At 49.3% G+C, this 14,173-nt stretch overlaps 4 protein-coding genes across 4 annotated transcripts; 2 read left to right on the top strand and 2 right to left on the bottom strand.

The window, feature by feature from the left end:
• Positions 1 to 503: 503 nt before the first annotated feature.
• N7473_003314 (regulator of nonsense transcripts 2) lies at positions 504 to 4,280 on the top strand (the record flags this gene model as incomplete). The annotated part of the gene is made up of 6 exons (XM_057149254.1): positions 504 to 522; positions 588 to 632; positions 718 to 3,536; positions 3,592 to 3,906; positions 3,967 to 4,108; positions 4,177 to 4,280. The coding sequence occupies 6 exons, from the start codon at positions 504 to 506 to the stop codon at positions 4,278 to 4,280; spliced, it is 3,444 nt and encodes a 1,147-aa protein (XP_057012908.1).
• A 710-nt stretch (positions 4,281 to 4,990) lies between these two features.
• N7473_003313 (uncharacterized protein) lies at positions 4,991 to 5,891 on the bottom strand (the record flags this gene model as incomplete). Its single annotated transcript, XM_057149253.1, has 3 exons — positions 4,991 to 5,129; positions 5,203 to 5,280; positions 5,344 to 5,891. 3 exons carry the CDS (start codon positions 5,889 to 5,891, stop codon positions 4,991 to 4,993), a joined length of 765 nt encoding a protein of 254 aa, XP_057012907.1.
• A 4,060-nt stretch (positions 5,892 to 9,951) lies between these two features.
• Positions 9,952 to 10,868, top strand: N7473_003312 (uncharacterized protein; the record flags this gene model as incomplete). Its single annotated transcript, XM_057149252.1, has 3 exons — positions 9,952 to 10,003; positions 10,058 to 10,157; positions 10,682 to 10,868. The coding sequence occupies 3 exons, from the start codon at positions 9,952 to 9,954 to the stop codon at positions 10,866 to 10,868; spliced, it is 339 nt and encodes a 112-aa protein (XP_057012906.1).
• A 201-nt stretch (positions 10,869 to 11,069) lies between these two features.
• Positions 11,070 to 13,646, bottom strand: N7473_003311 (L-Aspartase-like protein). Its single transcript, XM_057149251.1, has 2 exons — positions 13,416 to 13,646; positions 11,070 to 13,359 (listed from the first exon to the last, which is right to left on the bottom strand). Exons 1-2 carry the CDS (start codon positions 13,598 to 13,600, stop codon positions 11,445 to 11,447), a joined length of 2,100 nt encoding a protein of 699 aa, XP_057012905.1. The 5' UTR covers positions 13,601 to 13,646; the 3' UTR covers positions 11,070 to 11,444.
• Between the last annotated feature and the right edge of the window lie 527 nt (positions 13,647 to 14,173).

Here is a 14,173-nt window from a genome sequence, read left to right as displayed (position 1 = left end):
GCTCAGCGAGTGATTGTAATTATTCGAGGGACCTTCTGGAAAGAGTGGGGTCCTTAGCGGTGATGACAGTATGCGCGGTGACATGCAAAAAGGCGCTCTTAATTGCTTGAGTGTTTCATCAATCAAATTGAGTTGATTGAGTTTTCGAACTTGATATCAGTAGATAGTATACAAGCTTATCAAAGATCAGATAAGTGAGAGAAAAGAAGAAGACAATCAAGAGAAGATGCTTGTAGAGTCTGTAGGACTGCCGGGATCATCTTCCAACCTCCGCACCGCCTTACAAGAAACCAGCCCGCCTTCTCTGCTCCGCTCATCGCCATCCCGCCCGCACGACCACCGCAAAGGAGCTTCCTGACCACCTACGAGCTTCCACTTAGCTCTCAACTCATTTTGGATCGCCTATCTCTCCCCAATGTGGCATTCACGTCACTCCTGCAATCCCCTTTCGGACGTTCTGAGAGGACCCCGCGACTGAATCGGCTCCGAACGCACACACAGCCATGGATCGCCAGAAGAAAAGTATTGCGCCAGCCAGGCCACACTGTCTCTCTCTGACCACTTAACTGACTTTGTTCGCTTTACAGGAGAGCTTCGTGATCTGAACGAGAGGGCCTGGGAAGGCGAGACCGGTATGACGATCTTCCCCTTCGAAACTGAATACTCCAATGATAAGGGCCGCTTCTTTGATTCTGACCACACTGGCTACGCACACAGATGTATTCCCTGTCAGCAAATCCCTCGACTCGGCTCTCAAAAAGAATACGGCTTTTATCAAGCGCCTCCGGACTGGCATCAGTGCTTCCGCCCTTTCTACCTTCCTGACCGATATCCGTACCCTTTCGCTCCACAAGTACCTATCCGAGATCATATCCGCCTGCTATGAGGGACTATGCAAGCTCAAGTCGCCCGGGGAGATCGCGGCCGGCGTGGAGATTATCTGCGCCCTGCACCAGCGATTCGGTCCCGCGGAGTTCACGAGGCAGATTGGATGGCTTCTCGGCCGGGGCATGAGCTCCATGGATAAGGCGTCGCTGAAGGCTCTTCCGCAGGAGATGCGCGAGCGGGAGGAAAAGGAGCGCTTGTCGCGACACCGGGTTCTCCTTCGCGTTGTCACGGAGCTGTGGCTTGTCGGTGTTCTTAGAACTCTGGATGATACCGAGCGGCCGGAAGATGCAAGGAAGGATGCTACAACGGGCAAGCTTCCAGATCTGGTCCCGATGAGGGCGATGAAATCTGCCGCCGCGTTGAAGGAATTGGAGAAACAGGCTGAACCTTTCCCGCTGGAAGTACTCAAGGATTTACTGGGCCATGACCGCGACCATACCAACTTGCCGCTTGCTGTCTTGTTCGTGAAAAGCTTTAGCTGGGATATTCTTGGTACGAAGCTTGTGGAGGACGGTCGGAAGACTGTGGAAGCCGATGGCGCGACATCAAGGTCTACCGGTGCGGAACAAGAAAATGCAGAGGGTAATGCTGATGCTACTGCAGAGGCAGAGCCGCCATTGGTTCCGGAGAAGACGCAGCAGCGATTTAGAAATATCTTGAGTCGCTACCTAGATGACGTCAAGGCGCATGTGGTTCGTGACCAGAAGGCGCTGGCATCGCAGAGCCGCCGTAATGCTGAGGCTTACGTGAAGAGCGGCGAGATCTTTGAGGATCGTCAGTCAAATTTCGAGAAGCAGTCAAAGACCCTAGAGAAGCTTGTGGCCAATACCCAGGTGTTGTGTGAGGCCTTGGGTGCTGAGATGCCTGATCTGGTCGAGAAGGAGGCCGCTGATGCTGGTGGTAGCGGTGGCATTGGTCTGGTCAAAACTACAGATTATCTACGTGGTCAAGGTGATGGCGCTGGCATCTGGGAGGATGAGGAGGAGCGGCGCTTCTACGAGAACTTGGTCGATCTGAAAGGCAAGGTGCCCGCGGTCCTTCTTGAAGATGGCAAGAAAAAGAAGGGCGAAGGTGAAGAGACCGGGAAAAAGAAGGCAGAAGGAGATTCCGAGACTGCCGCAGAGAAGCCTGAGCCTTCAGAAGATAGAGCTGCAGCAGATGCCGATGACCAGTCAATGGCAATTGCTAGCAAGACTGTCGGCGCCCAGGTCGATGCTCTACTTGGAAAGCTCCCTGAGCTGCAGACTAAGGACCAGGTCGACCAGTTCGCTTTGGACTTTTGCTTTGTCAACTCCAAGGCTTCCCGCAACCGATTGGTGAAGGCTGTCTCGGATATTCCGAAAGGTCGTATTGATCTGCTTCCTCTGTACTCGCGACTGGTGGCTACTCTTGGACAATACTTGCCCGACATTCCGCAGGGGTTGACCACGTATCTCGATGAAGAGTTCCGAAGCCTGCAGCGACGAAAGTCAAAGGAGTTCCTGGGTCAGGTACGCATGAGCAATGTGCGCTATCTGGCCGAGTTGACCAAATTTGGCGTGGTTCCTGAGCACATCATCTTCCACTGCTTCAGAGTTTCGCTGGATGACTTTTCCCGCATGAACATCGAGATTATCGGTAATCTGCTGGAAAACTGTGGTCGTTACCTGCTTCGCAACCCGGAGACATCGCCCCGAATGGCGTCCTTCTTGGAGACTCTAAGTCGGAAGAAGACAGTGCAGCACTTGGCTCAGCAAGAACGCATGGTCATTGAGAATGCCATCTACTATGTCGATCCGCCCCCAAGACCGGCCATCCAGCAGAAGGAACGTACCCCCGTGGAGCAGTACATTAGACGACTGATCTATCTCGACATGAACAAGCGCAATTACACCAAGATTCTGAAAACCATCCGCAAACTCCACTGGGAGGAGCAAGAGATCGTCGATATCCTGGAGCGTGTCTTCAGCAAGCCAGTCAAGGTCAAGTACGGCAGCATTCATCTCCTGGCAATCCTTGTTAGTGCTCTGTACCGCTACCACCAGGGATTCGTGATTGGCATCGTCGACAATGTGCTTGAGCAGATTACGCTGGGTCTGGAATTGAATGATTTCAAGTTCAACCAGAAGCGAATCGCGGAAGTCAAATACCTGGGTGAACTTTACAATTATAAGATGATTGACTCACCCGTGATTTTCGATACTCTGTACCGCATCATCACATTCGGTCACGAAAGCGGCACCCCCGTCCCTGGGAAGATCAGTCCACTGGACACCCCAGATGACTTTTTCCGACTTCGTCTGGCGTGCACACTTCTTGACACGTGCGGCCACTGCTTTGATCGAGGTTCTGCGAAGAAAAAGCTGGATTTCTTCCTGACTTTCTTCCAGTATTACCTATTCACCAAGGACCCTCTGCCGATGGATGTCGATTTCCTGGTTCAGGATACGTACTCCAGTCTACGGCCCCAGTGGAAACTGGCCACCGACCCCGAAGAGGCTACCCGGATTTTCAGCGATGCAGTTGCCCAGAATTACAACGTTCCGGACTCCGAGAGACCCGTTGAGCTTGACGAAGAGGATGCGGAGAGTAGTTCGTCTGACGAGGGTCTAGAGGATGATGCTATGCCGGAGATCGAAGATGAGCAGGAGTCTAGCGATGAAGCCGAGGTATGTTCTCTTTCTAACTGGCTTTTCCCAGATACACCTTACTTACACGTCAAAGGCATCCGGTCCATACATCGACGCAAATGACGAGAGCGACTTTGAAGACGAGCATATCGTCGTGACGCGTCAAGAAGAGGAGCGCGACCCAGAAGTCGAGGCCGATTTCGATCGTGAATTCGAAAAGATGATGGCGGAGAGTATGGACTCGAGACGTTTTGAGCGTAAGGGCGTATTCGACATTCCCTTGCCTATGAAGCGAGTCCTTCGTGAGAACCCTGCCACTGAGTCTTCGACTGAATCGCCCACACCGGAACCAATGCCCACCAAGACCATGGCTTTCTCGCTGATGACGAAGAAGGGAAACAAGCAACAGGTCAGACCAACATCCCAAAAATCTTAGCAGTAGGGTGATCAAAATACTAACAACGTATAGACACGCACTATTGATCTTCCATCCGATTCTAGCTTTGCTGTTGCTATGCGCAGTCAGCAACAAGCTGATCGGGAAGAACAACAGCGTATCAAGAACTTGGTTCTGAACTACGAGGCTGCGAATGAACCCGAAGTTGCTGAGAGTAAGAACTGCCACCGCACAGAGAATTCGAGGTTTTTTTTGGATAGATTGCTGATGATGAAACTTTAGGTTTTGAAAAGCGAATCCCTGCCAATCAACGGGTCGACAAGTCCGGTGCAAACCGTTCTGCTTTCCGCTCCCGCAAGCTCCAACTCAGTGATGTGAACTGGTAATGAGGGCTATGAATTCAGTTTGACACGACTTTCGAATCTGGAGTGCCACCGTCTGGCCCTGGCCCTGTGAAACACGCATAGTCATAGCGAGGAATAAACCCTGTCCGTTTATCTGATCGAGCGCAGTCCTTGATCCATTGGGCCTCGTATCATGTCGATGAAGGAAGCCAGGATCTCTTCTCACCGCCTGGCGATCGATCACTCTTGCACGTCCGAGCGTGAATTCCAGTCTACGGTGTGCTGCTGTTGATCCTGCATGGCATGATCTCGTCTATGTTAATTCGGTGCAAGCCCGGCCCCTGCTAATTTCCGGCGCATGTGAATGCAATTGCTTTCAGAAGTGCAGTACACTATGGTGGACTACATGCTTCCGCCACTAGCATCGGCTGCTTCAAGGAAGACGGGGGGACCTCGGTAGCAGCTAGAGAAGGAACGTGCAGGAAACGATAGGCCAATGAAAAGCTCATTCAGCCTAAGGTTGCTCAGCAGATTTCTCATATTCTTTTACTGTAGTACTGTAGGAGAGGAGGGGATATTGGTGTTGCTCTCCTCTGATTTAGATCCATCAGTACTGAGGAAGAATATCATGGCTTATCTCCAGGAGTGAATAAGTTTTGGCTTCTAGTCAAAGGACAACTGAGCAAGACTAGGTCTATTAATCATAAAACACCATGGATGTGCATTTCCCGACTCAATAGTGTCCCCTTTCGTTACCATTTCCATCCACTGGCGTCATTGTACCAATCCGTCCGGTCAGATCGCTTAGCCAATCCGTACATGACATAGTCTGCTTTCCGAATTTGTTGGTTTGTATCACAAGGAGCCGCCATCCGAAACCCGCAAATGTGCCTATCAAAAAATGAGAATGAGAGTCAGTGCCCGCTTAAGAATCTTCGACCATGGAAAAAAACATATCACATACATCTTTCCAGTAGACTCATCATATATGAGCTTCGAGGTGGTGGCCATACAGGGCTTGAAACCGGAACGCAAAACTTGTCTATTTGAATAGTTAGCCTCTCAACAAAATATCTGTAGATAGTGGTTGAGGATATGAACTTACCGGTAGACCCGGCGAAATTCTTCGCGGATACTATCGCGCTGCTGTTCATTGAGACTCCAAAAATAGTCCTGAGACAGGGGCTCTCCCGGGACTTTCTCCCAGACAATCGAGATTTCATACCCACCGGGGACGATCTCGTTATCTCCCTGCGTTCCTTCTTGGTAACCTAGGAGTTGGGGAACGACAGGACATGCCAGGTGCTTCAGTTCCTTGAATGCCGCCAACTCCCTATTCGGCTTTTGCGGGACTGCCTGGCTAGCTCGGATACTAGAGGGGGCGGATTCGAAGCCAGAGATAGGGATTTGACGATAAATTCGCATAAATGCTAGCTTGTTTGGGTCGTCCTTCGGGTGGCAGAGAAACTTTGCGGCAGCGAATCCAGGCTTATGACCATCGTTGATATCCTGCTGCGTCATGAAAAAGGACAGCTCTTTGAGCTTTTTGGTGATAATCCATGTCCGAGTTGGCAACTGCTGGTTGGGCTTGGCCTCAGTAGTGATCTCAGTGCCCTCAGGGACCCAGAAAGTGGAACTTGGGGCGCTATGCATTTTGTTATGGGTAAAATTTCAGAGAGGGATCGTATGTGAGAAGGAAGCGGGGTACGGCTGTCGAGACGATTGAGGTAAAAAGGAAACAGAAAAAGTTGAGTCAGAAGAAGGAAGGTCCAGAACCTGCCGAACGCGAGCGTGACGCCGACACTTTATATGGTGTTGATGGCCAAGTAGTGCCTGATGCCGCAGGCACCGATTTCTACTAGTGGCTGATACCTAATGTTCATGGCGATGCCTACAGTAGGCATCGATGTGATTTCTAGGTACTCCCCTCTTTTACTCATGAAAGTTCCGGGGAATTCTTTGATACGGTCTTTTCACAACCAAGCTGTACCACTATTCAGTATGGGTCTCTTGCCCTATGAGTGCCTAATATTTCCACGTAGTAGGTAGAATAATAACCTGGTAAGCTAAGCGCGGAGACTTGGCCCACGCTCTTCCTGTTCACCAACCACCTCACTATAAACAGTGATATTTCTTTTCCTCGTCAGCTCCCTCGCCAGGTCAGCGCCCAGTACATGTTCTCTGCGTGTCTTTCCCATTAGCTTCATGCCTCGCGATAGGGCACGCTGTTCCCAATCAACATCTTCACCAGCGTCATCTAAATCAGCACTGATAGAGGTCTGTGATTAGACCCACGCCTTTTGACACGAAAGTACCCGCCTTTGCCAGAAGCAGTAGAATGCATGCCTTACTAGTCCACTCTCAGTTACAATCGAGCCAACACCCAAAGCCCTGGCTTCCTGGCCTGGAGCAATCCCGCAGATTCCAATGTCAAGCTCGGTGCCTAGGGTGTAGCAATCCAGTGAAAGTTCGCTATCACCAGCCAACTACTTCCGCCGAGCTCTTCTACATCTACCTGAATTATAACAGCAATGTCTAAGCTGTGGCCATTCTTCAGCTCACTTACATCCGATTTTGTGAAAACGAGAATTGCAACCTGATTCTCAACAGGCTCTACAGAGTCAAAGACCGCCTTCATGACCCCCTATCAGAATGACGATCCTCTCCCATGAACCCCTCATTCTGTATGGTTCTTCACAAACCCCACAACCACCATTAGCAAGACGCTGTTGACAGATCCGTGTTCCGTAAGTATCGGACTCAATCAGCAGCTCAACCTCGTGCAAATTTTCCCCGCGCCCCTTCCCCCTCCTTTTCAAGTCGTTAAGCAGCGAGCAAGCTACCGCGGTGTGATTGTTAGTAATTATCTTGCTCGTACTACTCAGATGCCTACAACATACCGGCCGCTGACAACCATAAACGTGGGAAGGTTGGTCTACCTTGAAATCGGAAGGAACGCGAGAGCGTTGATCCGGAGTCAGCATACAATCTTTCTTTAGGGGCTCTTTGACTTCATACCACCTGATCTAGTTGAGTAATCCATACGGATCCCTTTGGCATAGACCTGACGATCACATGCCTCGGAGCGCCGCCATCTCGGAGAGGGTCATGTCGGCAAAGCTCATAGATCTAGGTGTTTGTATTTTGAGGCGTCCAATTAATATCTAGATTGTCTCGCATCATGTTCCCCTCTCCCTCCACTTCCAACGATTAGTTGCTTGAAATGGTACCACGTTGGTTGATCCCTGTCTTTACTCGAGGTGGGAATAGACTTTCTATAACTAACTTTATCGAGGAAGAATTCAGAGTTTCACTTGCAACTTTTGATGATCATCTGCCCAGAAACTACTCCTAATCAATGAACCACTCAGATTTTGGCGTAATGTTAGCAACTGGCCCCTGATGAACTGCAAGACCGGCAACATAGAGAAAACACTGCTTGACTGAAACAACCGGCGAGCTTACCACATTCGTAGGTTTGGATGGGACATATCTGGTAGATCCTTGGATCACGGGGGAATATGATACTTCCCACACCCCGTTGATCAGCTCCTGTCTCAGAAAAATAGTCTCATCGTACGTGCTCAAAAACCCATACATGCAATTCAGACTTTGCATGTAGTTAATCGGTTGGGCGAGCAATTGTCTTAGCTCGTCTTCATCGTCGACATCAGCTAACTTGTGTTGCTCGATCCAGGGTACCTTCAGCTCCCCTATCACCTTTAGCTCGTTGTTGCTGTTCTTCAATATCACATCAGGTACACCAGTGTATGGGCTTCCTAGGCATTTGAAGTCGGCAAAACGTAGGTCGATTGATTGAGCTTCGAAGATATGCCCCATCAAAGTGCCTAGTGATTGCTGAAAGCGGCCCTGAACTCCGTGCTCGTCACCGACCTCCACTTTCTCTGTATCGAGGCGTTCGGTCTACTTGATCACTCTTCGTTTCCATCTCTGAGATTTGCTCGTTGCTTCGACAGCCCGTAGAAAATTAGACCATCGAGAGAGAGGGCCCAGGAAATAGAGGCTGTGGAGAGCAGTGGATTTCGTGTGATCCTGTCCGACCAAAAGAGTGGGAAGGTTGGCTGCCGTGGCAGCTTCGGCGTACATCTTTCGACCAAGACGAGGTGGCATGTTGACAGGATCTGTGATTTTCATCTGAATTTAGTACGACGCGCTTCATGCTAAGATGAATGTGGGAGTGAAACACGGTACCGTATGAAACTTGGTTGACTTGAATGGCTCTCAGTAAGTCGTTGTTTGGATCACCACAAGTTAAGTTATGAGTTGTTGAGAGGGAGAAGGATTATTTGATGGTGGGCAAGTGAGCGAGGTGGAAGGTTAAAACGGTGGATGTTGCTATGTTGTCGTGCTGCGCGAGTAAACTAATGCATCGAGGCTTTGCGCATTCTTTCCTAAACCGACACAGTGGCAATCTCCTTAAACGAGTCAACCGCAATACCATAGCTACCACCAGTGACGATACCAACCCCAAAAATACAGAACCGCAGAAAAGCACTGTGATAGTGGCAGCTTTAGCAGCGCCGATTCCACCCATGAACAGACCAAGAGGCCAAGTCAAAAGGTCGTCAGAACGATAAAATGGTGAAGGCACTAGTATAAATCTCGCCATCGGTTGCAAATTCGCCCTCGGAGTGTTGTAACAGATGGATTGTGACCGGAGGTAGAGAGATGTAAGAAGCAGACAAGATGACTCGGGAGACTTGGAGATTTGAAAGTCTCGCGGCATTTTCAAGATGGAGAGCCTGAACCTTTCGATTCAAAGTACTTGAACAACTCCGCATTCTGGGTAAGTGTGAAAATGGGACCGTAATATCGACATTCGGGAAGTCTGATACTATTTATTCGTCAGTTTAATACTTCGATAATAATAATAGTGTGCTGTATATAGCAGGTGGATACTCTCCAGCCTGCCTCGAGGTGAACTTGCTTACAATTCCCCACATCCGTAGTCGCGGGTAGTTCCCGAGCTACTTTCCGAACCTTTCGAATATACTTTCCTCCTAGCGCCAATAGGCTATATCTGCTCTCCCCGCGATTTTGAACGATAATTCATGAGCGGGGTTACTGTGGGGTTGGTATCGTGTCCGTGGCATCAATTCTGGGGTAAATTAGCACGGACAGTAGCTAATTGAGTACACCTTAATCCATACTCGGCAGTGAGCGGCGGCAATTGAATATGTGACTTTTCCAACAATCGGAAATTGACAAAGGCATCGTCACGACTGTTGTCTAGTCAGGCAATATTTTGGAAGCTGTCCATAAAGACGAGACACATTCGTACAAATTTGAGGAAATCAATCGGCATCCAGAGAGGCTGCTGCTCCTCTTTTTTGGTTTCATGACCGTTCGTTTATATACGGTTTACTTGATATCGGATCCTAGAAGAGATGGTTTTGGATAATAAATTGGAATTGGAACATATCCATGTTGACGACGTTGGGGGAGGGGATTCTCCGGTCATTTACACTGCTGCCAAAGAGCTGAAGGTGGTTCGAAAGTGCGACTTACGCGTTGTACTAGTTCTTAAGCTTCTCTATCTTCTAACCTTTCTTGACCGCATTAACATTGGTAATGCACGTGTGCAAGGCCTTGAGCATGATCTGAAGATGAAAGGCGGGCAGGGCAGTACAACTACACGCTCTTCATCTTTGTCATTCCTTATATTCTTTGCGAGGCTCCGTGCAACCTGATCATGAAGAAGCTAGCTCCTTCCACATGGATTAGTGGAATTATGATGGCTTGGGGTATGTCTTTTCCTCGTTATCTTTGATTTGACAGAGTCAGTCATACTGATCTAGAAAGGTTGCGTGACCATTGGCCAATGCTTTGTCCAAAGCTGGTCTGCTTTGATAGCTTGCCGCTTTTTGCTCGGATTATTCGAGGCCGGATTCCTGCCAGGTATGTAATTCTCAATTGAAACGAAGTGCTCACTAACAAAATTGCAGGCTGTGTCTATCTGATTTCAATGTACTACAAACGCCTCGAGCTCCAGTGGCGGTTGACGCTCTTTTTCACTGCTAGTATTCTATCAGGAGCAATAAGCGGGGTAAGGTTTTTTCCTGCAAGATTTCAAGCAATCTGATTCTCATACATGGACTTAGTTACTGGCGTATCGAATGTCCTATATGCAGGGCCTTTGAGGATATTCGTCCTGGCGATGGATATTTATTCTCGAAGGGATCGCCACCATAGTCTTTGCGCTTATTGCAAAATTGCTGATTGTGGATTGGCCTGAGAAAGCTTGGTTTTTGAGCGAGACTGAACGTACGATTCTTCTTACACGTCTGAGATTCAACAAGCAATCGTTCGGCAAGGATCACCTGGGCCGGGGTCGCCACACGCAGAATACTGAGCGACAAAAAGATTTACTTAGGGTATGTGAATCAAAAAGTCATAAAGAATTTTACTAACGTATTAAATAGTACGATCATGTATCTGGGTGCTTTGAACACGGGATATGCAACTTCATTTTTCACACCGTCTATCCTTCGAGATATGGGATGGACGTCTTTGATGGCGCAAGTGATGAGTATCCCGATCTATGTCGTGGCTGCAATCATGACGCTTTGTACAGCCATTCTCAGTCAGGAGACCAAGCGTGCCCGGTAGACGCGCTTCAGAAACTACTACTTCTGGACCCCAAGGGGGCCGACGCCCCGCTGTTCTCCTTCCACCGAAGAATAATTAATCGTAACAATTTCCTCTCAACCTTATCTACTGAGCTGAGAGCACTTGGGTTACAGACGGACGGCTACTCAGGCCACAGTTTTCGGAAGGGTGCGGCTCAACCTGCACACGATAGTGGGATCCTCGACGACCAAATTCAAGCGCTCGGGAGATGGACCTCGGAGGCTTTCAGGGTGTATTTCACGACAAAATACGTCAGACTTATACAAGCTCAATCACCAGTTCCAGACAGGCTCGCCGGCTCAACTGTCTTTACTGGCTCCACCACCGTCCCCTCCACCATCCTAGTTTGGCCCGGCTCATTTGGGCCCTATCTGCCGCTACGATCTAATGCGTTACGCATAAGACCGTAGCGACAGGTGACCCATTACGGCCAAACCATACACACTGTCCCCTTGACTGCGTAGAGGTAACCAATAAAAGACTTGCTTGCTTGCTAGCACCGGTGGGACCAAGAAAACAGGTAAGAATTCGCAAAACAAGACTCGAAACAAAACACTACCAGCAGCTGAGCAGAAGGTCTCTGAATTTTTCCTCCCGCAGCGCCGTGTAAATTTTGCTCACTTGCGAGCCGATACACTCCTTCCCTTCGAACTTTTCTCTGATGTAAGTTGGGTGGGCATCAATGCCACTGTGAGGTGGCACCTTCAGATCTTCTCGAACGAACTTGTACAGTTTTTGGGACGAGCTGCAGAGATATGTCTTTGTTGTGGGGTTAGCCAGGAACTTGGTGCGAGCAGTTTCATAACTCTGCTGCAGGGCAACAGCGACGCTGCTCTTCCATTGCCGAGCGTTTCCTTCTTGAGAGATTCCAACATCCGCAGGAAGGAGATCAAGGAGTGCGCCGACTGAGGCATTTGCAGCTGCCACACAACGATCGCAAAGATCACTGGTGCTGTTTCGGCGCCATTGGTGCATAAGCTCCTCCCACATTGTCGCCGAGATATTCTTGATATTAGCAGGGGCGACCGGGAAAGTACTGCTTGTCATGTCGTCGATCTTCGGGCGTACGTCTTTGACAAATTCTGCATGTAGCACGCGTAGGTCCACAGCTTGACACAGGACGTAGAGGTAGGTCGCTGTCATCAGCGACAGAACTTCGACAGCATCACCAGCATAACGGCAGCCGATAAATGCCAGTGAATTGATGGCCTGGTTGTGCATTTCCGCTGACTGAACGTGATTGCTGATAGGATGGTTCAGATAACCGAGCTCAGACGTGTAGGATGCCATGTTGATATCGATGCCCTTAAAAGCGAACGACAGACTCGGATCATCCATGCACAAGTTTGGAGGAAGGCCATTGCTCAAAGTAGGGTTGAGCAACTCTGAACACTGCGAGAAAATCATTTTGCCAATCATTTGCATGGCGCTCAAGGTTTTCTCCATAGAGGACGTGATCGCTGCAGCTTGAAAGTTGCCGCCGTGGTAGATATTGCCATCTTCCGGATTAATCAGAGGATTGTCCGTTGTCGAGTTAAGTTCTGCCCGAACCTGCTCTAGCGCTAAAGCCATATTTTCAATCTGGGGGCCAATCCATTGCGTCGATGTTCGAAGAGCGTAACGATCCTGAGCGAGTCCGTCATGTCCGGGACCAGCTGGCGTGGCCAATTTGGAGTCAAGCAAAAAATTGAAGATGTTTTTCGCAGCCTCGATTTGTCCGTCGTGGGGGCGTGTCGAGGCAATGAATGGATGATAGTTACATATCATGCCCAGCATGGCTTCAGTACCCATAGCTGTTAGAAGCTGGGATAAGAGGACCAGCTGACTGGCTTCGAAAAGAACCAAGCTTGCCGCGCCGCAGCTGAATGCCGTTCCATTCAATAGTCCAAGTCCCTCCTTTGGACCAAACTCCAGAGGCTTCAGATTCAGCTCGGTGAGCGCTTCATCAGCACCTACAATTCCTCCATTCGCTTTGTGAACTGAGATGTCGGGGTTACCCTCCAGCGCTCCAGCGATGTATGCAAGTGGAGTTAGATCGCCCGAGGCTGAGATACTTCCCCGGAGAGGAACCACTGGGGTCATGGAGTTCCGCAAGAAGGTGCAGATGTACTCAATCACCTCTGGTCGGACGGCTGAGTGACCGCGGAGCAGGGAGTTGCATCGAACCAACATCGCAGCCCTGACAACCGGTACAGGGATGCTGTGGCTTTTCATGGAATGTGAATTGGTAAGGTGAGAGCTTTCCCTTCCTCGGTCAATTGGGAGTAAGACTGCCGCATTGTGATGTTGGATCAATGCCTTTTGCAGAGCAACATAATTGCTAGTCCGGCTATCTGCACTTCCCCCAAAACCGGTGTTGACACCATAGACGATTTCACCACGGGTGAGCTTCTCGTTCAGAAGATCTACACTTCTCTTCAATACTTGGTGGACCTCTGGGCTGTCGGTGAGGGCCACATCATAACCGTGTCTTTAGCAGATTAGCATGCATAGAAAGAAGGGATTAATCGCTCACAGGCTTCATACCTTACAACGGCCACAACCGAGCTCAAGTCCAAAGATTGACCGTCTAAAACAACCCGCGTCTCTTTACTTAGAAGGGTTCGCACCTGGCGGCATATTTGAAGCGTCGTATCGGTGAAAGACGCGCTCTGCTTCCAATTGAAGGCGGAGGCTTCTTTGCACACGGAATATTCAAATGATTCGCCCATTGCAATGATATACCTAGGTATGATCCCCTTGGGCGTGAAATATCGGTCGAACAAAGATATTTATACGGAGTACAGTGACGGTTCATAAGTATTTGCATCCCCCAATAGATGAACTAGTTATCTTACGCTAGGGGAAATCGGAGACGCTAGGATCTTGGACGAGGCAAAGCTCTTAGCCTTCTTCACTAACTCCACCTCTCCTTTTCGACTCATAAAACTCGGCTGCGGCTGAATCCCTCACCGCTATTTTCTTCTTTCCACAATCTGCATGCATACGGAGTGGGTCCCCGGGCCCACTGCTGAGGATATTCAAACCAGTTCTATCACACCAGAGCATTTACTCCGTAGCGCATGCAAATATTGACCCACAACGTAGTTTCCGAACACAAAAGGTCGATCTTTATCCACATCAGTATACCCGATTGCTGGTTCTCTTTCTGTACAGATGATTTATATCCTGTGGGACTTTCGGACCTGTCGACTTGAGAAAACACTTTGGCAGTGCCTGTATGGCAATCCTGAAACTTAATCTTGAACAGCTTGAGCTAGGTCGTTTTTCTTTCCCTTGATTTT

Source organism: Penicillium subrubescens, assembly GCF_028828155.1.
Source record: "Penicillium subrubescens strain IBT 31985 chromosome Unknown utg000002l_segment0_segment0, whole genome shotgun sequence".
Taxonomy (NCBI): Eukaryota; Fungi; Ascomycota; class Eurotiomycetes; order Eurotiales; family Aspergillaceae; genus Penicillium; species Penicillium subrubescens.
This window is presented reverse-complemented; position numbering and strand designations above follow the sequence as displayed.